The 27,212-nt window shown below is 42.8% G+C and overlaps 1 protein-coding gene across 7 annotated transcripts in view; it reads right to left on the reverse strand.

Moving 5' to 3' along the window:
* The window catches only part of phactr1 (phosphatase and actin regulator 1), a 537,086-nt gene that overhangs the window by 486,790 nt on the left and 23,084 nt on the right, over positions 1–27,212 (reverse strand). For 3 of the 7 annotated variants that reach the window (XM_059653713.1, XM_059653742.1, XM_059653702.1), the window contains exon 2: positions 9,598–9,798. In XM_059653713.1, the coding sequence (XP_059509696.1) occupies positions 9,598–9,709 (112 nt within the window). In that variant the 5' untranslated portion in view covers positions 9,710–9,798. Of the gene's footprint in view, positions 1–9,037; positions 9,573–9,597; positions 9,799–27,212 lie in introns of those variants that run through there. The other 4 variants (XM_059653707.1, XM_048521347.2, XM_048521339.2 and 1 more) reach the window with 4 other exon arrangements.

Consider the following 27,212-nt stretch of genomic DNA (forward strand, 5'->3'; position numbering starts at 1 on the left):
ACCACTGCACTCATCTATCACCATCGCACCTACCTTCCCAACTCCACCCCTCTTCTATTTATTTTCCAGCTCCCTTCACCCTCCCCATTTCTGAAGAAGGGTCTTGACCCGAAACGTCAACTTTCCGGCCCCTCTGATGCTGCCTGGCCTGCTGCGTTCCTCCAGCTCCATAATGTGTTATCTCTGACTCTAGCCTCAGTAGTTCTTGCTATCTCCCCCTTTTACTTCAACCTATTTTCTCAGGTAATTGAGATTTCTACCCTAGGAATAAGACTCCAACTATCCACTCTATCCAGGTCTCTCATTTTTTAAACTTCTATCAAGTCACCCCTCATCCTTCAACGTTCAAGTGAAAACAAACCAATCTCTCCTCATTGTTTTTGATCCTGATTTACAGCAAAGTTGCTGGAAAAGCTCAGCAGATCTGGCAGCATCTACGAAGTGGAAAAAAAAGGGTTAACGTTTTGGGGATAATGGGAACTGCAGATGCTGGAGAATCCAAGATAACAAAGTGTGAAGCTGGAAGAACACAGTAGTACAAGCAGCATCTCAGGAGCACAAAAGATGACGTTTCGGGCCTAGACCCTTCATCAGAGAGGATGCTGTCTGACAGCATCCTCTCTGATGAAGGGTCTAGGCCCGAAACATCAGCTTTTGTGCTCCCGAGATGCTGCTTGGCCTGCTGTGTTCTTCCAGCTTCACACTTGATTAACGTTTTGGGTCGGATGACCCTTTCTCAGAACAGTTCCTGACCACTGGACCCGAAACGTTAACTCTATTTTTCCCTTCATAGATACTGCCAGACCTGTTGAGCTTTTCCAGCAACTTTGTTTTCTTTTTCTCTCCTCATAGCTAAGACCCTCCAAACTAGGCAACAATCTGGTAAAGCATTTCTGTCACCTCTCCAAAGCCTCCACATCTTTCTGCTTGTGTGGTACCCTGTACACAATATTCCAAAATCGTGGCCTAACTAAAGTGCTAAACACCTGTGACGTGACTTTCCAATTTTTGTTTTATCTCTACACCCTGACAAATGAAGGCAAGCATGCCATAAGCCTTCTTGAACACCTTATCTATTTGTGCTGCCACTGTCAGTGAACTGTAGACCTGTACATGTAGATGCCTCTATATGTTAATGCTATTAAAAGGGTTCTGCCATTTATTGTATACTTCCCATTAGGCCTTCAAAAAATGTATCACCTCTTACTTGTCTGTATTAAACTCCACCTGCCATTTCTTCACCCAAGTCTCCAACCCATCTATATCCTGCTCTATCCGCTGGCAATCCTCCTCACTATCTACACATCCCCCAATCTTTATCATCCAGAAACATATTAATCAGGCAGCCTACAGTCTCCTCCAAGACATACGTACATGAGAGAGAGTGCGTGAACAAACGTACACACACGTATAGAACATATACATTACAAACAGAAGTCCCAACATTGATCTCTGCAGAACACTGCCAGTCACAGATTTCCTGTCAGCAAAATACCCTTCTACCGCTACTCTGTCTTCCGTGATTAAGCCAATTCTGTATCCATCTTACCAGCTCCCTGCAGATGCCATGTAACTTCACCTTTTGTATTAGTGTGCCGTGAGGAACTTTGTCAAGAGCCTTGCTAATGTCAATACAGATATCTACTGCAGTGCCCTCTCCAATCATCTTCGCCACTTCCTCAAAATAAACTTCAAATCAAATCTATGAGACACAACCTTCCCCACACAAAGTCATGCTGCCTTGTGTTAATAGGTTCATATTTGTCCAAATCAGAGGAATCTTCTCCAATAAATTTCCCTATCACTGACGTAAGGCTCGCCAGCCTGTAATTTTCCAGATTATCCCAGTTTCCTTTTAAACAAAGGAATAACATCGGCTATTCCCCAGTTCTCTAGGAGCTCTCCTGTAACTAAAGAATATATTTATGACTCTCTTCCTCTCCCCACAACTCTATAGGAACTTAGCCAGAGAAAACTATCAGCAGCAGGTCAGAAAAAACTTCCAAAGTACTTTAAGCACAGTTCAAAGTGATTTACAGAATTAATATTTTGAACAAACAATGGATTCCAGTCTGGGCATATTAATACAGTTAGCGTTAGTGAAAATATTGTATAAGTAAACAATGAGCGAATAATATTACAACTGTGTTGGAAATCTCAAGTGCAAGATCTGATGACTTCAAGAAAGGAAAATTTGGGGGAAACAGTTTTTCCAGGCAGTAATTACAAAAAGACTAAATGACCAAAGTTGGTGAAATAAATATTCATTTGATCAAACCAAGAAAAATGTTTTCTCCTGCTAAACTCGCAGCTGTTTGTCAGTGCTCAATACTTTATCTTCAATTCTCTCAATCCCTTCCACTCCTATTCTACTTCTCCTCAGGTTACAGTAATACCAACACTCATTCCAAAAATCCATTTCATCCAACCTATTCTAAATTTCTATCACAAGAAAATAAAAACTGAGAACAAGAAAATTAGAATTAACCTGGTTCTTCACTGGCCAAATTCTCAGCCACAGAAATAGTTAGAACCCTTGTCACAGAGATAGTAGGAACTGCCGATGCTGGAGAATTTGAGATAAAATGGTGTGAAGCTGGATGAACACCGCAGGCAAGCAGCAGAGGAGTAGGAAAGCTGACGGTTCGGGTCGAGACCCTTCTTCAGAAATGGGGGAGGGGAAGGGAAGGGGATTCCGAAATAAACAGGGAGAGATGGGGAGGGGGATAGAAGATGGATAAAGGAGAAGATAAGTTGAGAGGAGACAGACAGGTCAAAGAGGCAGGGTTAGAGCTAGTGAAGGTGAACGTAGGTGGGGAGTTAGGGAGGAGATAGGTCAGTCCAGGGAGGATGGACAGGCCAAGGAAGCGGGATGAGTTTAGTAGGTAGGAGATCAGGGTGGGGCTTGAGGTGGAAGGAATGATTAGGGAGGTAAGGACTAGCTGGGCTGGTTTTGGAATGCAGTCGGGGGAGGGGAGATTTTGAAGCTTGTGAAGTCCACATTGATACCCTTGGGCTGCAGGTGTTCCCAAGCAAAATATGAGATGCTGTTCCTGCATCTTTTGGTGGGGGAGGGGGGGGCGCGTTACTGTGGGAATTTAGGCAGCCCAGGATGGGCATGTCGTCCAAGGAGTATGGCGGAGGGGGGGAAACAGTTGAAATGGTTCGTGACTGGGAAGTGTAGCTGTTTGTTGCAAACTGAGCATAGGTGTTCACCAAAGCGGTCCGCAATCCTCTGCTTGGTTTCCCCAATGTAGAGGAGGCCACAACGGGAACAGCGGATACAGTATACTGCATTAGCAGATGTGCAGGTGAACATGTGCTTGACATGGAAGGTATTCTTAGGGCCTGGGATGGGGGTGAGAGGGGAGGTATAGGGGGCAGGTGTAGCACTTACTTCGGTTGCAGGGAAAAGTGCCAGGGGTGGTGGGGCTGGAGGGGAGTGTGGAGCAGAGAAGGAAGTCATGGACCTTCCTCAAACAGATGTTCACTTGCACATCTGCTAATGTGATATACTGTATCTGCTGTTCCCGTTGTAGCCTCCTCTACATTGGGATAACCAAGCAGAGGCTTGGGGACTGCTTTGCTAAACATCTACGCTCACCTCACAACAAACAACTACACCTCCCAGTCGCAAACCATTTCAACTGCTCCCCCTACTCCTCAGACATGTCCATCCTGGGCTTCCTGCATTGCCACAAGGACACCACCCGAAAGATGCAGGAACAGCATCTCCTTTTTCGCTTGGGAACCCTGCAGCCCAAGGGTATCAATGTGGACTTCACAAGCTTCAAAATCTCCCCTCCCCCGACCGCATCTCAAAACCAGCCCAGCTAGTCCCCACCTCCCTAACCATTCCTCTCACCTCAAGCCCCACCCCCATCTCCTACCCATTAACCTCATCCTTCACCATCCCGTCTCTCATCCCGTAACCTGTCCATCCTCCCTGGACTGACCTATCCACTCCCTAACTCCACACCTACATTCACTTTCACTGGTTCTAACTCCGCCTCTTTGACCTGTCTGTCTCCTCTCACTCTATCTTCCCCTCTATCTGCCTCCCCCTCTCAATTTCAGAATCCCCTTCCGCACCCTCCCCCACCCAATTTCTGAAGAAGGGTCTCAACCCGAAGCTTCAGCTTTCTTGCTCCTCTGATGCTGCTTGGCTGTGTTCATCCAGCTTCACAGTGTTTTATCTATAGTTAGAACACTTGTTGATGTTTCATTATTTTTACTCTTTTCAATTTTGGTTTGGAGCTGTAAACTGGAAATTATGAGCTAAAGATGGCTTGTGGGCTTGACAAACAGCTTGTGGTAAAAGGAAAAGAACACACCAAACAAACTTTTAACAATTAGCTTCCAGGCTAGGCCTCACATTCAATCTTTTGTTTGATAGTGAGGCCAGGCCTGGAGGTTAATTGCAGGCTGATTTTTCATTAAGAGGATTCCTGCAAACACACCAACCCCGGGAGGGATGCCGTATTTAAACGGACAGAAGTTACAACAGAATAGAAATTTAACACATTTACCTTTACTTGAAAAATACAGTGAAAAGCTTGATAAGTCGCCACACTATGGCACCTCTCTTGATGACAGAAGTCATACATGATAACAAAAATAGTAAAATTAAGACAAAGTTCATTGCAGTTCAGTTAATGGCTCATAGGTATGAGGAAAATCGATTAAGGAAGGAAAGAATATCCTGAAGATGCAGCCAGAATGGAGGGCGGGTCACCAGAACCAAAACGGTAACTCTGTTTTATCCTTCACAGATACTGCCAGACATGATGAGCTTTTCCAACAAGTTTGTTGTTGTTCCACTTTTCCAGAACAAGACTGTCATGCTGGTTCAGAAGGCTCCAAAGAAGACAGCCATGCTGGGCCACTCGAAGCCAGCTCATCACTGGGCCAGGAGAAGCCTCCTGTATACCATCTGATACTCCTCCAGACACTGCTGGTGATGCGCCATCCATCCCTCTCATTGATGCTTCCACTCCTTTTAGGTGCCTGGGCTGAGTTGCAAACCAGAAGCCTCACCCCAGCCTGCATGTACAGGCCACGGGAGTGAGCCTCGTTCGACGAGACCCCAGGCAGGGGTAGAGTCACATCAGCTTATCCTGGTGTTGCTGTCGCTGCTGCCGTAGGCCTCTTTCTTCATCTGTCACTCTCCAGGCTTTCAAGCTACTTCGCTGCCATCTTGAAGTTGGCTACCTCAAGGAAGGATCTTAGTTGAATTTGTTTTGCTGTTTTCTGGGGAGAACTGTTTGGCTGCTAAGGACATAGCACGAGTATTTGAAAGCTCCCTGCCTAATCTCCCTCAGAAGCCCAGAGAGTGGAAAGTTGAGTTAGCAGTATTGCTACCGGATTGAAAAGGTGATTGTGATGTTTCCAGAAAACCATCCAAGGAGTTCACAGCTATGCCTACGAAACCAGGTAGCGAGAGAACCATTTAAGTAATCAGGCTAGTTTTGTTAGCTTCTTTTACTTATCACTTAACCATGTTTCTTCTTCTCCCTTTAGTGTGAATGGGGGCTGAAAACTAAAATTCCAAGTTTATAGCACAGTTCATTGACTAAGTTAACTTGAATTGTATTTTTTTCTGATAAAGTTTTTGTATATTTAAATAAACTTAATTCTTTCATATAACATACAAAACCGGTGTCTAGAATTATTTACTATGCAGACTGGAATTGGTTTTTCAAAAGTAGGGTTAGGAACCACTTATGTGACTATTGAGGGCCTTCGAAGGATTTATCTTTACTGCGTTTTGAATTCAGAGGTTGAAAGCCCTCAAACCCCTCCCCCAACCAAAATAAAAGGCAGAAACCCCCTTGTCCTCACACATCACTCCACCAATCACTCGCCACCACTTCTGGCATCTATAAGCCGACCCCACAACCAAAGAAATATTTCTCTCCCCACACCTATTTGCCTTTCGTAGGGACCACTCACTCCATGACTCCCTCATCCGCTCCACACTCCCCACTGTCCCCTCCACACCCTGCAACTTTCCCTGCAACCACAGGAAGTGCTACACCTGTCGCTACACCATCCTCCTCACTTCCACTCAAGGCATAAAACAAACCCTCCATATCAGATAGGGGTTCAACTGTACATCTGTCAATTTGGTCTAATGTATCTGCTGCTCCCAATGTGGCCTCCTCCAACGTAAACTCAGATACCATTCTGTAGAGCAACTGCATTCTGTGTGCGACAAAGAACATCATCTTCAGGTCGCAAACTATTTTAACAAACCCTTTATTTTAAATTTTTAATTTAATTCACCCTTGGATGAAAACGTTCATCCTGGGCCTCCTCCACTGACCACCCGCAAACTGAGGAGCAACTTCCACCTTGGGGCCCTCGAGCCCAATGGTCTAAACATGGAACTTACCCATCTTCTGCCTTGGAAACCTAGGGCCTGATGGCCTAAACATGGAATTCACCAGTTTTAAAATCTTCCCAACCCTGGTTTCAGCCCACGTCCAAACCTCCCTCATATCCCTACCTCGTTGACCTGATGCAACCTGTCCATCTTCTCTGTCACTTATCCACCTCATCCCTCCCACTGACCAATCCCCACCTGCACTCACCTATCACCATCCCATCTACCTTCCCCGGCCTCACCCCTCCTCTCTATTTATTTCCCAGCTCCCTTCCCTCCTCCCATTTCTGAGAAGAATCCCGACCTGAAATGTCAACATTCCTGCTCATCTGATGCTGCCTGGCCTGCTGGGTTGCTCCAGCTCCATGCTTTGTTGCCTTTGTTCAGCTGTCTGCCTTCATGTTATAAGAGTCATAGATTAATACAGCATGAAAACAGGCTCTCAGCCCAAACTGATCCATGTTGACCATGATGCCTACATTTGGTCCATATCCTTCAAAACCCTTTCCTTCCCATTTACCTATCCAATTTTTTTCCCCCCAAAAGTGTTGCTATTGTACCTGCCCCAACCACTTTCTCTAGCAGCCCATTCCATATACACACCAATCTCTGCATGAAGAAGTCGCCCCTCAGGCTCTTCTTAAATCTATCCCCTTTCACCTTACACCTATGCCCTCTGGCATTCACTTCCCAGCCCTGGGATAGAGACTATATAAATTAATCCTATCTATGCCCCTCATGATTTTATACACCTTAATAGGTCATCCCTCATTCTACTACATTCCAAGGAATAAAGTCCCATCCTCTCCCTATAACTCAGTCCAACTAGTCCTGGTAACACCCTCGTGAATCTTCTTTGCACACTTTCCAGTTTAACTATGTCTTTCCTATAACAAGGAGACCAAAACTGAACACAACACTCCAAGCACAGCCTCACCAATGACTTATACAACTGTATCATAATATCCCAACTCCTATACTCAATACTTTGACCACTGAAAGCTAGCATGATAAATTCCTTCTTCACCGCCCTATCCACTTGTGACACTGCTTTCAACAAGCTATGTACTTGTACTCCTAGGTCCCTCTATTCCATAACACTCCTCAGGACCTTACCATTTACTGTATAAGTCCTACCTTGGTTTTACTTTCCAAAAATGCAATACCTCACATTTTCCTGTATTGAACTGCATTTGCCAATCCTCAGCCCACTTCCCAATGTGATCAAGATCCTTTTGTAATTTTTGATAATCTTCTTCCCTAACAATGAATTCTCCAAATTTTGTATCATCTGCAAACTTACCATTCATGCCTTGAGCATTCACATCCAGATCATTTGTGTAAATAACAAAATCAAAATGTTGCAGCATCAACCCCTGTGGCACACCACTAGTCACAGGCCTCCAGTTCGAGAAACAACCTTCAACCATCACCCTCTGCTTCCTACCATCTAGCCAATTAGCTAGCTTTCCCTGAATCCCACATGTCCTAACTTTTATGACTAGTCTGCCATGCAGGACCTTGTCAAAGGCCTTACAAGAGTCGACGTAGACGACATTCACCACCTACCCTCATCCATCCTCTCAGCTACCACTTTGAAAAACTCTAAAAGATTTGTCAGATATGACTTCCAGAGCACAAGTCCATGCTGACTATCCTAATCAGACCTTGACTATCCAAATATTAGTTGATCCTGTTCCTCAGTATCCTCTCCAAGAAAACTAACTGCAGGAAACTTTAGAAAAAAAGTCTCAATTCCATTACAGGATTAAATGCAAACTAAATTATAATCAAAATTCTCAAGGCACTTCAAACATTGAAAGAGTCTAAAAATTCCTAACCTTTATGGAAAAAATAGGTAAAACACTTACATCCACACAAAGTTTAAAATTTTGCACTATTTAAGAATTTACACTAATTCTGCACAAGTTGAATAACAACATTTTAAGAGGTGTGAAAAAATATGAAGAACTAAAATCAAGAGTTTTTTTCCCTTAATTCCATTTTATATTGGTGTACTGTCAGCATTTTATTCAATTAGGACTGGTTTCGGTTTCCACATTAACTGGTACGCCAAAACTATTATCAACACACATAGTCACTACTGCAACAGTTTCCAGCACATTCAAACAAAAGAAATTGGATTTTATTATTGCTTGGACACAACATACAGAAATTCAAAATCTGGCGAACAACCACAATTCCCAAACGGCCGTGTTTCCTTACAGAACAATCACGGCAACATGTATGCATAAATTACATTTATTCTAAAAAATCATTTGCAGTACGCAAAGCACCAAAGCGCTTCGTTAAGAAAGTACTATCCTTTACTGAAACTTCCAAAATTAAATTCTGAGTTTATGTTATCATTTCAGTTTCTGACTTTGTTTTAAATCTGGAAAATACATCGAAAATGAAATTACACCCGAGACCATCCACAACTGCTGTGAATTTCGCATATCGCATTCCAAACTATAATATGCACTCGTTACTGTCGCAGCAACATAACCCCTAGCAGAGAAGTCCAAAGTTATTGAAACGCCAACTTTAAGTAACACAAAACATATAACTTTAAAATGATACTTTTGGAATGAAGCGACACTGTCCACAAGGAGATGGCATTTGGTATACTGGATTAACATTCGAGCTCACCTAACAACCTCAACCCTACTCAGTGCGAATGAGTGAGCACTCGCCAACAGCAGCACTCCAGTCCTACCGTTTGCAGCTGGATGCTGAAGATTGTGCAGGCACGCCGAGATAGGCAGGTGTTCAAATGCAACTGCAACTGCAACCCAGATAGCTGATAGTCCAGTTCTGGCAAACTTTATCACTTTTGGAGTGATACATCTAGATTATTACAATCGAGCAATTAAATAAATAACCTCCACCCTTTCATATCGGCACTGTAGCAGCTTTTTCATGTACAAGCGAACGGAGAAACAGCCATGGGCAAATTCAAGTCGTGTCCTTCCGCAATGCAACATAAAATGTCACAACATCGAAAGACAATAGTTGGGATAAAACATAAAACATCAGTGTGCGCGCCAATGACTGTTTTTAAATTCATTATCTCTGTGACACTCACCGCTTCTATACCTAATTTAAGAAGCCTGTCTTGATTCCCTTATTTCCGTACAATGACGGCTCCTCTTCCTCATTATCATTCAATTTACTGCCCATTATTCTCGTTGCATTGTTTCAGTCAATACCTGTCTCCACGTTGAAGGATATTCTTGCTTCGGTGAGATAGGGCGTATCACTCTTGGACCTGACTCTTCGAATGGGCCGGCGGTCTGCTTGCTCCCCTGAAAAGGCCGCCATTAATGTAGCAGCCGGCAATGAGAAGATCGGTCAGCGACGGCACCAACAACTCACTCGAACCTAAAACGGCCTGGACCGTGGTATGAGTTCTGCCCATACACCAACAAAAATACACAATGAAAAGGAGTCAGATACAGTGGTTGAACCAATCTGGTGCAGGAGATCCCGCCCACAGCTCCTATCAATGAGCCACACACACAGATACAACCAAGAAAGACCCGCCCACCCACCACAAAAAAGGGACTGCAAATTGTCAGAGTCTGGCTTTCCCAACGCTCGATTGTGGTTCTCGTTATAGATGAATTTAAAAATTCACTTCTGCAAAGGGATCTGTATTTGGCACAGGTGCCAATGGTTGAAGATATTTTGAGACACGCAATATATCACAAAATTTGGAATGTAAATATCAAACGACGGCATATATTTTCAACAGCTTTTTCTCAAAATGTTACATTAGTCATGTGCAGTTCCTACTAATTTGTAATAGCACTCCTGTAAACAATATCATTTTAATGGCCATAGTTTTCTCATCAACTGCTTTTCATTCGGAGTGCTGTAATACCAAAATAATGTTGTTAATGTTATTGGCCCATTTTAGATAACCAAATGACATTTGTTTTAATTCACAGGATGTTGACATTGCTGGTTCAGCAAGCATGTTGTCCATCTAGTTACCCTTCAGAAATGGTGAACCACCTTCTTGAACAGCTTTAGTTCATGTGGTGTAGGTACACCTCAGTGCTATTAGAAAAAGAGTTCCAGGACCTGGAACCAAATAAATGTCCACTAATAACTAGCACGCAAATGTTTTTTGTCAACAGACTGCTCAAGCAGGCATCAAAACTCTGTGATAGCAAGGTGTTGAGCTGGATGAACACAGCAGGCCAAGCAGCATCAGAGGAGCAGAAAGGCTGACGTTTTGGGCCTAGACCCTTCTCTCTCCCATCAAAACTCTGTGAACCGCTTACCTTGCCTACCTAACTACTTCAGCTTGCCATCACAAATATCCAACCAGCATTAATGGAATGTAACAAGTTTATATGATTTTTTTAATTAAATATCATAATTAATTTGCTGTTTCATGCCAGAAACAATTATATTGATACTTAATGTTATAAGCATCAGTACAAGAGAGAACATAGTTTTATGAAACATTCTAACGTGGAATACGATCAGCATAATAAATCTCCTGAGAAACCATACATAATTAAATTAGTCAAACAAAATCAATTTAACAGAAGTGTAAATTGTTGAAATGGATTCATTTAGTCAAAACTTTTCATCTTGTAATCATCAGAAGAGAAACAACATTTTTATATTGCATAAGCAGAATGTGCTGACTGGTTGGCGAGGAAATTTGTGTTGCCTTGGAGAATATAACTTTGAGATAAGAACCTACTGCCAACTGTCAACCTTTGAACTTTCTGTCTGCAAAGAACAGAATATTCAGTGCTAATATATGTAGCTTCCAATACCTATGCATGTACAATAATGCAAGCCTGACTGATAATCTTAAAGTGGTGGTCCGCATAATTCTTACCATACTCAGGATTATTTAGCAAATGTTGCCGGAATACATAATCATATCTAATGTTGGACACTGAATTTTATCATTGAAGGCAAAACTGCAGGTGTAGCAGGTTGTTAAGAGGAAGGTTAGTAGAAAGTTAGCCTTTATCACCGGAGGATTGGAGTACATGAGTAATGAAGACTAGCTTCAATTGTTGAGGAGCTTGATTAGACATAACCTGGAGTACCTGCGTGCAGTTTAGGTTCTTTCTATCAGAAAATATATTCTTGCCACAGAGGGGGTGCAATAAAAGTTCACCAAATATGTTCCTGGGATGGTGGGACTGTCCTATGAGGAGATTTTAGGCAAATTTTGCCTGTTTTCACTAGGGTTTTGAAGGATTATTTCATTGAAACCTACCAAAAACTTAAAGGAAGAGACAGGGTAGATGCTAGCAATTGTTTTCTCTGGTCGGGAAGTCTAAAAATAAGGGCAGTGTCACTGAGGCCATGAATGTGGAGAAATTATTTTACTGAGAGGGTTGTGAACCTTTGGAATTCTATACCAGAGAGGACTATGGATGCTCAGTTTCTGAGTATGTTCAAGGTAGGATTTGATAGATTTCTGGTTACCAGTGACATAGAGGGTTGGGGGTATGAGGTGATTAAAGGTCTTGATCAGCCCTTATCATTTTGAATGGTGGATAGGCTCAACAGGCTGAATGATATTCTCCTGTTCTTATGTCCCTGTGTTTTAGAAAACAGAAAACGTGGAACAGAACCAGGATACATTTCATGATCCCAGAGAGTTTGGAGCAAAAAATGGTTGAAGGTAACTTCCATCAGCGATAACTGCAAAGTCTCTTATTGATTAACAGTTTGTTCAACTAGGTTTGTAGCCTACTCCCTCCATGAACAGTCCTGTGCTATTTTGCTCAATAACGTGTACCAAAACTCCCTTGTAATTAATTCCACCTCAAGTATCATTCATGCTCATTACACTATCATCTGACCTTTACTGAAATATCATTACCATGCAGTTTAAAGAGCAGGGAATCTGGGTTAATTAGTTTCTAAATTAAACCAATTACGATAGTGATAGCAGGATGGGTGATAGGTTGCTGAAGAAGCTTGTGCATACTGCTGGACACCAAAGCGATCTAGAGGGAACACATCTGTAGGAAGTGTTTGCAGGCTGAGGAACTTCAGATCTGAGATGAGGAGCTGGAATCTGAGCCGCAGACATTGTGCCATATCAGGGAAGGGGAAAGCAACCTTGACTCTTTGCTTCAGAGGGCTGGACGTACCCTTCAGAATAATAATTCAAGTTTGGTCTGTAATGAGGGACGGGAGAGTGTGACTGCAGGTAAGGCAGGCATGGCAGGCCAGGAGATTCCATTTGAAGGGATTGGCCACTGCAGTTATCCAATAGTTATGACATTCTTGTGAGCTATGCAGACAACTGTGGGCACTGGAAGGAGAATGAGCAAAATGACTGAAGCACCCTGGTGCTAATTCAGTTGAAGAAAGGAAAAAAGAATGTAGTAATGGTGGGGAACATTATAATGAGGATGATGGATATTATGCTCTGCAGGAATAAGCCAGAGTCCCAAAGACTGTATTGCACGCCCAATCCCTGGCCTATGGACATTCCCTCGGGGCTGGAGAAGAACTTGGGGTGGGAGGAGAGGGATCCCGTTCACGTCATCCACATTGTCTGCAAAAACATTGATTGGACTATTTGGGAGGTTCTGTTGAAAAAAATTCAACAGGTTTGAGCTAAATTAGAAAGAAGAATCTTTAAGGTAATAATCTGTGTATTACTGCCGAACACACAGGCAAACTGTTATGGGGTAACTAAAGTCAAAGAGTTAAATTTGTGGCTGAAAGGTATGTTTGAGTAGAATGACTTTCAGTTCATGGGGCACTGGCATCAGTACTAAGGTAGAAGGGAACTGTCCTGGTGGGAAAGGCTTCACTTGAACCATGTTAGGACCAACATCATAGAATGCCTACAGTTTGGAAAAAGGCCATACAGCCAATCAAGTCTGCATTAACTCTCTGAAGAGCATTCCATCCAGACCCGCCCTCCACCCTGTCCCCATAACCTCACATTTGCCGTGGCCAGTCCACTTAACTGGCACATCTTCGGCCTGTGAGAGGAAACTGGAGCATCCAGTGGAAACCCGCACAGATACAGGAGGAACATGCAAACTCCGCACAGACAATTACCCAAGGCTGGAAGTGAACCCAAGTCCCTGGCACTGTGAGGCAGCAGGGCTAACCACAGTGCTACCCTGCCACCTGAAAAGAAGGATTTGAGAGTTCTGACCCATGAATCACAAAAAGCTAGTATCCAAGTTTAGTAGGTAATAGGAAAGGCAAATGGAAGTTTGGCCCTTTATTTCAAAGGAAATGAAGAATACAAACTTGCTAAAACTTTCAAGGCACTAGTTAGACAATAGCTGCTAAATTATGAACAATTAGATGCAATCCAGAGAAGATTCCTCTGGGTATGGAGGAATTGCTTTATGAGGAGAGGATAAGTCGATCGGGCCTGTATTCATTGGAGTTCAGAAAAATGAGAACCAACTTTATTGGAACCATAAAAGATTTTCAGGGGGTTGACATCATAGGTGCAGAAAGTTTATATTTGTGGGAGATTCTAGGAACAGAGGGCATAATCTCAGAGTGTGAAGTTGCCCAGATAAAACAGAAATGAGGAGGAACTTGACTCTCAGAGGGCAGCAAATCAATCAAATTGTTTGGATCATGAAATATATTCAAGGCTGAAATAGACAAATTTTTGATCAAAAAAGGAAATCAAGGACTATGTAGAAAAAGCAGGAAATTGGAGTTGATGATTCTCAAGTCATCCTGATCTCATCGAATGGTGGGGCAGACTGAATGGATTCAATGGTCTACTGCTCCTATGTCTTATGGTCTTGTACTCCTTCAAACAAGGTATTTTTGTTAGTGGTAGCCATTTTTCAGACTTTGTCATGAAAATATGGTACGCCATTACTTGTGTTTCTTCTATTTCTTCTTAATTGATGCGTCAGTGAGTAGAGTAATTACAGTGATGGTAAGCAATCGTATATCAGTTGTTGAATCATTGAGGATACCTGTGTAGTCCATGCAAATACATGTAAAGGTCCTGCACCTACTATCAATACAAACTGACTACTCTTTCAAAGAACAAAGTACAGCACAGTACAGGAACAGGCCCTTCAGCCCGTCTGACACTTGATACCATTTTAAACTAAAAATCTCCTGCCCCTACACAGTATGTATTCCTTTATTTCCTGCTTATTCATGTATCTGTCAAGATGCCTCTTAAACATTGCTATTATATCCGCCTCCACCAACTCCTCTGACAACATATTCCAGGCTCTTACCACTCTGTGTAAAAAAACATGGCTCTCACAAATTTTAAACTTGCCCTCTTTTACCTGAAACCTATATCCTCCAATAATTAACACTTCTACTCTGAGAAAAATACTTCAGCTACCCATTCTATCCATGCTATTTTGTCAACTTCTATCAATATCCTTCAACATTCAAGTGAAAACAAACCAAGTTTGTCCAATCTCTCCTCATAGCTATTACCATCCAAACCAGGCAACATCCTGGTAAACTGTTTTTGTAGCCTCTCCAAAGCCTCCACATCCTTTGGTGGTGTGGTGACCAGAGCTATACACAATATTCCAGAAATATGACCTAACTAAAGTTCGAAACAGCTGCAACATGACTTGCCAATTTTTATACTCTATGCCCTAACTGATAAAGGCAAGCATGCCAATGCCTTCTTGACCAACTTATCCACTTGTGTTGCCACCTTCAGGGAACTGTGAACCTGTATGCCTAGATCCTTCTATACATTGGATGCTACTATGGGTTCTGCCATTCACTTTATACTTCCCTCCTGCATTAGACATTCCAAAATGCATCACCTTGCATTAAACTTCATTTGTCCAAAGTCTCCAGCCTATCTACGTCCTGCTGTATCCTGTGGAAATCCTCCTCACTATCCACAGTTCCACCAATCTATGTGCTGTCCTCAAATTTACTAATCAGACCATCTACCTACTCCTACAAATCATTTATATATTACAAGCAACAGAGGCCCCAGCACCAATTGCTGTGGAACACCACAGATCTCCAGTCAGAAAAAATAACCTTCACTGCTACTTTGTGTTCTATGACTAATCCAGTTCTATATCCATTCCCCCATCAGGATGGGCTCAAGGCTCCTTGTTTTCTCCTGAATAAAAAGCTTAAACTGTCCACATCCACTGCCATCCTCCTCTGCCGAGCCAAGCATGTCCTCAACTTCTCCTTTAATTCCGTCCACTTTATCAGATGAAAGTAGTGTCCATGGATACCCATATGGGAAGTTGGAACTGCAGATGCTGGAAAATATGAGGTGTAGAGCTGGATGAAGGGCCTAGGTCAGAAAAGTCTGCCTTCCTGCTCTTCTGATGCTGCGTGGCTTGCTGTGTTCATCCAGCTCTACATCTTGTTATCTCAGATACCCTCATGGGGCCCAGTTACGCCTATCTCTTCAAGGGGTATGTGGAACATTCCTTGTTCCAGTCCCAATGTGGCCCCCACCCACAACAGTTTGTTTGGTGTGTTGATGACATCATCAGTACTGCTTCACTATCCATCTGGAATTGGAAAAATTTATCTACTTCACTTTCAATTTCCACTCTGTTCTCACCTTGACCTAGTCCATTTCTGGCTCCTCCCTTCCGATCCTCAACATCTCTGTTTCTATTTCTGAGGATTATGCTGGCCACTGATATCTATTATAAATCCACCGATTGTCACATTTACTTTGATATACATCCTCATTTTTCCTGATTCCTGTAAAGATTATATTCCATTCTCCTAGTTCCTCCTTCTCCATCACATCTGTTTTGATGATGCCAACTCTGACAAGGGGGCCTTTGCTATGTCCACCTTCTTCCTCAACTGAAGATTCCCCACCATAGTGGTTAACAGAGCCCTCAGCCATGTCCAACTCACCTCCTGCACTTAGGCCCTTACCCCCCAGCTTCCCTCCCACAACAACGATCAGGTCCACCTTGTTCTCACCTACCACCCCAATAGCATCCACATCCAAAGGATCATTAGTGCTAATTCTGCCACCTCCAGTGGGATGCCACCAACAGATGCATATTCCCCTCCCCTTATCAGCCTTCTCCAGAATCATTTCCTCTGGAACACCTTGATCCACTCCTCCTCCATTCCCAACACCTTCTCTTGCAATTGGGAAGATGTTGAACAACTGCATGTTTACTTCCTTCCTTCTCACTATCTGAGGCCCCAGACACACTTTCCAGGTTTACCTGCATTTTACTCAATCTAGTCTACATTGTTCACAATGTGGTCTCCTGTACATTGGGAGACAAAGCACAAACTGGTGACTGCTTTGCACAACACCAAGGTTCTGTCCACAGAAATGACTCTGAGCTTCCAGTTGCCTGCCACTTCAACATAGCACTGTGTTCTGTGGCCAACATCTCTGTCTTGGACTTGTTTACTGCTCTGGTGAAGCTCAGCGCAAGCTAGAAGAACTGTACCGAATTTTCCATTTGGGAACCATGCAGTATCAAGTTCAATAATTTTAGGGCTTGAGCATCTCTCCCATACCCTTACCCCAATGCCCACATGCCATGCCTTGTTATTTGCATGGGCTGCAACTCATTAGTAGCTTTCATTCTCCCAGGCTGACCTTTGCTCATTTCTTTATCTGCCCAACTGTTTTTCTCTCTCTCTGGATTCCATCTCCACCTATTGTTTACTTCTCTCCCCAATCCCTGCCTTATCTTCAAAATGTATACCAATCTTTTCCTAGCTACAATCAATTCTGAAGAAGGGTCATTAGATCTGAAACATCAACTCTGCTTTCTCTCCACAGATGCTGCCAGACTTGTTGAGTTTTTATCCAGCATTGTCTGGGCTTTTTTTCTGCTTTCCAGCATCCACAGTTCTTTGCCTTTTCTGTATCCATCTTACCAACTCACTGCAGATCCCAAGTGACTTCATCTATTGTGTCAGCCTGCTATGAGGGACCTTGTCAAAGGCCTTGCTAATGTACATATAGATAACATCCATCACCTTGCCGTCTTTGATCATCTTTGTCACATGCTTAAAAACTCAATCATGTTTGTGAGACATGACCTTCCTTGCACAAAGCCACGCTGCCTATCACTAATAAGTCGGTTTTTTTTCGAAATGTGAGAAAGTACATCCAGCATATCCTTTTCCGTTAATTCTTTGAGGGACATCTTGATATTATTATTATGGCCACTTGCCTGATCATAGAATTTTGGAATCCCTACAGTGTGAAAGCAGGCCATTCGGCCCATCGAGTCCACACTGACCTTCCTGCACAGACTAACCCTATCCCTGTAACCCAACATTTCCCAGGGTTGATTCAGCTAGACTGCACATCCCTGGGCACTATGGGAAATTTAGCATGACCAATCCACCTTGCCTGCACATCTTTGGACTGTGGGAGGAAATTGGAGCAACCAGACCAAACCTATGCAGACACAGGGAGAATTTGCAGACTCCACACAGACAGTCATCTGGGATCAAACCCGAGTCCCTAGCACTGTGAGGCAGTAGTGCTTGCCACTGAGCCACCATGCCACTCCTCTTTAATTGTTAAGTAAATAGACTGTAGAATAACCAAGGATCTGCAACAGAAAAGACCTTTGGTATCAAAAAACTTGCAGCCTTCCATTAAGTATACAAGTGTTTAAAAAGACTTGGATGGCTGGAATTCTAAACACTGGGATTCTACCTAATCCCACCATCTTACCAATTTTTCAGCTTCATTAAAATCTGTCTCTTTCCGTTAGATTGTAGTGACCTCTATTAATATCTCACCATTTAACTATTTATACTTCCAATAAAACCTTAGAACACATTTAAAATAATATTTTCAGTGACAACAGTGTAGAGCTGGAGGAACACAGCAGGCCAGGCAGCTTCATAGGAGGAGGAAGGTTGATGATTCAGGTCGGGACCCCTCTTCAGAAATAATATTTTCAGTGTGGCACCATGCCTTAAGAAAGAACGTAATGACATTGGAGGGAATGTAGTGTACACTAGAGATAGTGTACGCTACTAGTGTACTGGTAAAGAACATAAAACCAAGCGTTAAATTTTGGATCCATTAACATTAAACTGACTTTTTTTATAGAACGTTCTACGCTGTTTACAATGTTGTTGGTTATTTTTGAATGCTGTTGTGCTAACTACTCTACTACTGTGGTGCAACTTATACAGCTGTCAAAACATAAGCAGAGTTTTCAGAGCAGATTATTGTACGTATATTAGCCTGAAGTCCTTTCAATGTCTCTTTTCAGCTTTGTAGTTTTAGAGCATCAACCAGATAGTGAAATGCCTCAAGAAAGAGATGCATAATTATAATAATATTTAGATATCACAGTGTGACAGAAGTATTTGTTCTAGCGCTTCTCTTGTTTTAAATCTGAGATTCAAAAAAATTCTGTGTAGGGTTTGCTTACTGAGCTGGTTCGTTAGTTCACAGACATTTCATTACCCTGCTGGGTAACATCATCAGTGCAGCCTCCGATGACGTACTGTTGTGTTTTCTGCCTGGCATTTAAACTCCGGGGTCTGTTGGATTTGATTACCTCATTTCTGATTTTCCTGAAGAAAACTGGCCACAAGGATACATGAACACCAAATAGCAATAAAAAGACACGACCAATACTCACTCATCTCAATTCACACAGATAAGGAGAACCACCAGTTCAATTAGGACAAAACCAGGGTCCTAGGACAGGCCAAACAGAGACAAGCACGGGAATTCCTAGAGGCCTGGTTCTCCACCAAGAAGGTCATTAACAAACACATAGAACTAAGCCCTATGAATACACCACTGTAAAGGAAAACCGGAAATGAGGTAATCAAATCCAACAGACCCCAGAGTTTAAATACCAGCAGGAAAACACAACAGTGCTTCATTGGAGGCTGCACTGATGATGTTACCCAGCAGGTAATGAAATGTTTGTGAATTAATGACCCAGCTCAGGAAGAAAACCAACCACAGCATCCACAACCTGAGCTACAGATCTACTCAAGAACCTTAGATAAAAATTCTGTTTACTAGGAGTTTTAAAATATATGGGACTAGGTGTTCCCACTGAAGGCTCAAATTGGGAGGAAGTTTTCAATTGGATTATGGTTCCATCCCACCTGATTTCATTGCTATGAAATGTGAATTTCACAGGCATTTAACGATCCAAGATTCAGATTTGCCACGAAATTAGTGGTTAGGGATACAAACCTCAGAAGCAGATCACTTAACCAATACCAAGCAGAGTTCATATTCCTATTAGAAGGCTCCTATGTTCTTCTTGGCTCATGCCATTTCCATATGATTTTTTCTTTGCTTTCAGTGTTGCCTCATTTTAATTGAGTCTTTGCAATTTAAGAGGGCAGTTGGTCTTTATTTTCTGAACATCCGTTTCACACAAAACATACAGCTGTTGGCTGTATACTTCTGATTAGCACGTTTGCAGATGACACAAAGATTGGTGGAGTAGCAGATAGTGATGGGGACTATCAGAGATTACAGCAGAATATAGATAGCTTGGACAGTTGAGCAGATAAATGGCAGATGGAGTTCAATCCAGGCAAATGCGAGGTGATGCATTTTGAAAGATCTAATTCAAGAGCAAACTATACAGTACATGGAAAAGTCCTGGGGAAAATTGATGTACAGAGAGATCTGGGTGTTCAGGTCTATTGTTCCCTGAAGATGGCAATGCAGGTCAATAGAGTGGTCAAGAAGGCATACAGCATCATTTCCTTCATAGGACGGGGTATTGAGTACAAGAGTTGGCAGGTCATGTTACAGTTGTATCAGACTTTGGTTCGGCCACATTTAAAGTACTGCGTACCGTTCTGGTCCCACATTACCAAAAGGATGTGGATGCTTTGGAGAGGGTGCAAAGGAGGGTCATCAGGATGTCACCTGGTATGGAGGGCACTAGCTATGAAGAAAGGTTGCATAGTTTAGGATTATTTTCATTAGAAAGACAGAGATTGAGGGGGCACCTGAGGTCTACAAAATCATGAGGGGTATACACAAGGTGGATAGCAAGAAGCTTTTTCCCAGAGTGGGGGACTCAATTACTAGGGGTCATGAGTTCAAAGTGAGAGGAGGAAAGTTTATGGGAGATATGCATGGAAAGTTCTTTACGCAGAGGGTGGTGGGTGCCTGGAACACATTGCCAGCAGAGTTGGTAGACACAGACACAAAGTGTCTTTTAAGATGTATCTGGACAGATATAAGGATGGGCAGGGAGCAAAGGGATACAGACCCTTAGAAAATAGATGACAAGTTTAGACAGAGGGTCTCAATCGGCGCAGGCTTGGAGGGCCGAAGGGCCAGTTCCTGTGCTGAAATATTTCTTTGTTCTTTGTTCTTTGTTCTCCACGTATTTCCTTGGTGTTCATGCCGACTGATCCTATACCATGGATTTAATTCCCACACCAACTGAGGTCACCATGAAGGCTCTCCTTCTCAACTTCTTCCCCAGCTTGAGGTGTGGTGACTTGTAGGTTAAATGACCACCGGTGATTTCTCTCTAATGAGACAGCAATGCTAGAGTCCAGTAGAACTATGGGAACTTTACCATTTGTATTGCTTTCATCAATCTCATGAAGGCATTTAATTATTAGAGTAAAGGTGGTTTATTTGAAGTGCAGGAGAAAATTAGCTGCCCACTGAATCTGATGAATGTGACCTCTTCTTTCAATGATAATGTAATGAATAAGGATAGCTATAATATCACAACATCACAACTGTTTAAGATCAATATAGGGGCATAGAGGATTGCGCCTGGCACCATCACACTTCGGCATATTCATCTCTGAGGCTGTCATAACAGTACCTGCCACATGGAATGCAGTGATTCAAATAGTTGGGTCACCATTACCTGTTCAAGTAAGAATGAGCAATTAATGTAGATTGAGCCAGTGATGCCTATATCCACTGTAAGAAGTAAAGAAACCCTTCAGGCTATAGAAACAAAAGAGTGCTTCAGAAATGCAACATCTGGGGAGAGAGAAATAAAGTTAACTACAAGTATGGAAAGGCTTATCCTGACATTGAAATTATCTTACTCCATTTGTTTTATTCTTTTTGCAAGTGGTGTAGAGAGATTCTTACTAGGCAGCAGTACAATAACAAATAACACTAATACTCATTAGTGACTGTTAAGCATCCTATCAATGCCACAAAAAAAATTGCCAGAGAAACTCAGCAGGTCTGGCAGCATCTGTAGAGAGAAAGCAGGATTAATGTTTCAAGTCAAGAAACACAAAATGTTTCTTCAATTCTTCATACATAACTCACTGGGCCTCATAGTGATAAACCTTCAATAACCTCATGCAACTCGCACTTAACTAAAAGAAAACACTGAGATTCAACCCAAAGAGTCTGCAAAATGGGTTATGTCAGTGGGCAACAATTTGGCAACTTAAGTTTAATGTGGGAAAATGTGAGGTTGTCATCTTTGGCAGGAAGGATAGAAAAGCGGAAGATTATTTTTATGGAAGTGACTACAGTATTCTGCAGTATAGAGAATCTGAGCGCACTTGGATGTGAACCTCAGAGTTGACATGCAGATGTAGCAAGTAATGAAGTAGTCAAGAAGAATATTAGCCTTTTTTGTGTGGGGTTTAGAAAATGAAAGTAGGGCAGTTTTCCTGCAACCATATTTGGCATTGGTGAGAGTTCTGTGTTCACTTTTGGTCTCCTGACTTAGGCAAGGATATACTTGCATTGGAGGCAATTCAGAGAACATTTGCTAGGCTGATTCCTGAAAGGGTTCTCTTATGAGGAATCGTTGAGTAGTTTGTGTCTACCCCTTTTGGAGTTTAGAAAGAATGAGATGTGATCTTATTAAATCACAGGTGGTTTGCAGCACTTCAAGAAGGTAGGTCACCATCACCTTCTTAAGGGAACTAGAGATAGGCTATAAGTGCTGGCCATCCAACAACACTCACATCCCACAAATGATAAATAAAAGCAAGATTTTGAGAGAGCTTGACATGATATAATGCTCCTCCCCATGAGAGATTCTTGAACTAGGGGTTGAAGATAGAGATGAGGAGGAATTGTTTCTCTCAGAGGGTATTTGGTCTTTAGAATGCTGTCCTCCAAACAGCATTGGAGAGTGGATGTTTTAATATATTTACTGCTGTATTGGACAGATTTTTAATCGAGAGTAGATTCAACATTTGAGAGACAATTGATAGGGTAAAGTTGCAGTCAGTGCAACAGACTGAAGTGTGTCAACTTTAATGTAAGCAGTGTCAGGAATAAGGGTGATGAACTTAATAGAACATAGAACATTACAGCACAGTACAGGCCCTTTGGCCCTCGATGTTGTGCCGACCTGCCATTCCGATCTCAAGCCCATCTAACCTACACTATTCCATGTACGTCCATATGCTTATCCAATGACGACTTAAATGTACCTAAAGTTGGCGAATCTACTACTGTCGCAGGCAAAGCATTCCATTCCCTTACTACTCTCTGAGTAAAGAAACTACCTCTGACATCTGTCCTATATCTTTCACCCCTCAATTTAAAGCTATGGCCCCTCATGCTCGCCATCACCATCGTAGGAAAAAGGCTCTCCCTATCCACCCTATCTAACCCTCTGATTATTTTATATGTTTCAATTAAGTCACCTCTCAACCTTCTTCTCTCTAATAAAAACAGCCTCAAGTCCCTCAGCCTTTCCTCGTAAGACCTTCCCTCCATACCAGGCAACATCCTAGTAAATCTCCTCTGCACCCTTTCCAAAGCTTCCACATCCTTCTTATAATGCGGTGACCAGATCTGTACACAATACTTACAGCTTCACCATAACCTCTTGGTTCCGGAACTCGATCCCTCTATTAATAAAAGCTAAAACACTGTATGCCTTATTAACAGCCCTGTCAACCTGGGTGGCAACTTTCAAGGATCTGTGTACATGGACACCGAGATCTCTCTGCTCATCTACACTACTAAGAATCTTACCATTAGCCCTGTACTTTGCCTTCTGGTTACTCCTACCAAAGAGCATCACCTCACACTTGTCTGCATTAAACTCCATTTGCCACCTCTCAGCCCAGCTCTGCAGCTTATCTATGTCTCTCTGCAACCTACAGCATCCTTCGTCACCATCCACAACTCTACCGACCTTAGTGTCGCCTGCAAACTTACTAACCCATCCTTCTACGCCCTCATCCAGGTCATTTATAAAAATGACAAACAGCAGTGGACCCAACACCGACCCTTGCGGTACACCACTAGTAACTGCTCTCCAGGATGAACATTTCCCATCAACTACCACCCTCTGTCTTCTTTCAGCAAGCCAATTTCCGATCCAAACTGCTATACCTCCCACAATTCCATTCCTCCGCATTTTGTACAATAACCTACTGTGGGGAACCTTATCGAACGCCTTGCTGAGATCCATATACACCACATCAACCGGTTTACTCTCATCTACCTGTTTGGTCACCTTCTCAAAGAACTCAATAAGGTTTGTGAGGCACGACCTTCCCTTCACAAAACTGTGCTGACTATCCCTAATCAATTTATTCTTTTCTAGATGATTATAAATCCTATCCCTTATAACCTTTTCCAACACTTTACAAACAACTGAGGTAAGGCTCACTGGTCTATAATTACCAGGGTTGTCTCTACTCCCCTTCTTGAACAGGGGAACCACATTTGCTATCCTCCAGTCATCTGGCACTGTTCCTGTAGACAATGACGAGTTAAAGATCAATGCCAATGGCTCGGCAATCTCCTCCCTGGCTTCCCAGAGGATCCGAGGATAAATCCCATCCGGCCCAGGGGACTTATCTATCTTCACACTCTGTAGGATTTCTAATACCTCTTCCTTGTGAACCTCAATCCCACCTAGTCTAGTAGCCTGTATCTCAGTATTCTCCTCAACAACATTGTCGTTTTCTAGAGTGAATACTGTTGAAAAATATTCATTTAGCGCTTCCCCTATCTCATCTGACTCCACACACAACTTACCACTACTATCCTTCATTGGGCCTAATCTTACTTTCGTCATTCTTTTATTCCTTAAATACCTATAGAAAGCCTTAGGGTTTACTCTGATCCTATCCGCCAACAACTTCTCATGTCTCCTCCTGGCTCTTCTGAGCTCTCTCTTTACGTCTTTCCTGGCTACCTCGTAGCCCCTCAAGTGCCCTAACTGAGCCTTCACTTCTCATCCTAACATAATAAAATGTGAGGCTGGATGAACACAGCAGGCCCAGCAGCATCTCAGGAGCACAAAAGCTGTCGTTCCGGCCTGAAACGTCAGCTTTTGTGCTCCTGAGATGCTGCTGGGCCTGCTGTGTTCATCCAGCCTCACATTTTATTATCTCAGATTCTCCAGGATCTGCAGTTCCCATTATCACTCATCCTAACATAAGCCTTCTTCTTCCTCTTGAAGAGAGATTCCACCTCCTTCGTAAACCACGGCTCCCGCACTCTACAGCTTCCTCCCTGCCTGACAGGTACATACTTATCTAGGTCACACAGGAGCTTTTCCTTGAATAAGCTCCACATTTCTAATGTGCCCATCCTCTGCCGTTTCTTTCCCCATCCTATGCTCCCTAAATCTTGCCTAATCTCATCGTAATTGCCTTTCCCCCAGCTATAACTCTTGCCCAGTGGTATACATCTATCCCTTTCCATCACTAAATTAAACATAACAGAATTGTGATCGCTATCACCAAAGTGCTCACCTACTTCCAAATCTAACACCTGGCCAGGCTCATTACCCAGTAACAAATCTAATGTAGCTTCGCCTCTTGTTGGCCTGTCTACATACTGTGTCAGGAAGCCCTCCTGCACACACTGGACAAAAACTGACCCATCTATAGTACTCGAGGATCAGAACCTGAAGCTACAATGTTGTAGAAATTATGCAGTCTTGGATAACACAGGGGTAGGAATGGTTGTTGGATGTTCTGGGGTTTAGATGTTTCAAAAGAAATAGGGAGGGTAAAAGAGGTGGGGAGTGGCATTGCTAATCAGGGATGGTATCACAGCTGTAGAAAGGGAGGTCATCGAGGAGGGTTTGTCTACTGAGTCAGTATGGATGGAAGTCAGAAACAGGAAAGTAGCAGTCACTTTATTGGGAGTTTTCTATAGACCCCCCAATAGCAACAGAGAACCTAAGGAACAGATTGCAAGGCAGAGTCTGGAAAGGTGCAGATGTAATAGGGTTGTTGTCATGGGTGACTTCAACTTCCCTAATATAGACTGGAACCTCCCAAGTCCAAATAGTTTGGATGGAGCAGATTTTATCAGGTGTGTCCAAGAAGGATTTCTGACTCCATATGTAGATGGGCCAACTAGAGGGGAGGCCATGTTGGATTTGGTGTTTGGCAACGAACTAGGCCAGGTGTCAGATCTCTCAGTGGGTCAGTATTTTGGTGATGGTGAACACAACTTGCTGACCTTTACTATACTCATGGAGAGGGATAGGAGGAGATGGTATGTGAAAGTATTTAATTGGGGCAGGGGAATTACAATGCTATTAGGCAGGAACTGTGGAGCATAAATTAGGAAGTGATGTTCTCAGGGAGATGCACAACAGAAATGTGGAGATTGTTTAGGGAGCATATGCTACAAGTACACGATAAGTTTGTCCCACTGAGACAAGGAAGGGATGGTAAGGTGAAGGAACCTTGGATGACAAGATATGTGGAACATCTAGTCAAGAGGAAGAAGGAAGCTTACTTAAGGTTGAGGAAGCAAGGATTGGACAGGGCTCGAGAGGGCTACAAGGTTGCCAGGAAGGAATTGAAGAATGGACTTAGGACAGCTAAAAGAGAGTATTAATGAAAACCCCAAGGCATTCTATATTTATGTGAGAAACAACAGGATGGCCAGAGTGAGGGTAGGGCCGATCAGGGATAGTGGAGGGAACTTGTGCATGGAGTCGAAGGAGATAAGGGAGGTTATGAATACTTTGCTTCACTATTCACCAGTGAGAGAGACTTTGATGTTTGTGAGGACAGCGTCAAACAGGCTGATATGCTCGAACAGGTTGATGTCAGGAAGGAAGATGTGCTAGAAACTTTGAAAAACATGAGGATAGATAAGTACCCCGGGCCAGATGGGATATACCCAAAGCTTTACAGGAGGCTAGGAAAAAGATTGGTGCAACTTTCGTGATGATCTTTGTGTCTTCTGGAGTAGTACCAGATGTTTGGAGGGTGGTAAATGTTATTCCCTTGTTCAAGAAAGGGAATAGGGATAACCCTGGGAATTACAGACTAGACTTCTGTGGTGGGAAAATTATTGGAGAGGAATCTGAGAGATAGTATTTATGATTATTTGGAAAAGCACAATTTAATTAGAAATCATCAGTATGGCTTTGTGAAGTGCAGGTCATACCTCACAAGGTTTATTGAATTCTTTGATGATGTGACAGAACACATTGATGAACGTAAAACAGTGGATGTGGTATACATGGATTTTAGCAAGGTATTTCGTAAGGTTCCCCATGGTAGGCTCATTCAGAAATTAAGGAGGCATGGGAGTCAGGGAACTCTGGCTATCTGGATACAGAATTGGCTGTCCGATAGAAAACAGAGGGTGGTAGTAGATGGAAAGTATTCAGTCTGGAGCTCAGTGACCAGTGGTGTTCTGTGGGATCTGTTCTGGGGTCTCTGCTCTTTGTGATCTTTATAAATTACTTGGATGAGGAAGTGGAAGGGTGGGATAGTAAGTTTGCCGATGACACAAATGTTGGTGGAGTTGTAGATAGTGTGGAGGGCTGTTGTAATTTGCAACGTGACACCAACAGGATGCAGAGCTGGGCAAAGAAGTGGCAGATGAAATTGAAGCAGAAAAGTGTGAAGTGATTCATTTTGGAAGGTTGCATTTGAATGCAGAATACAAGGTTAA

The sequence above is a fragment of the Stegostoma tigrinum genome, chromosome 2, assembly GCF_030684315.1.
Source record: "Stegostoma tigrinum isolate sSteTig4 chromosome 2, sSteTig4.hap1, whole genome shotgun sequence".
NCBI lineage: Eukaryota > Metazoa > Chordata > Chondrichthyes > Orectolobiformes > Stegostomatidae > Stegostoma > Stegostoma tigrinum.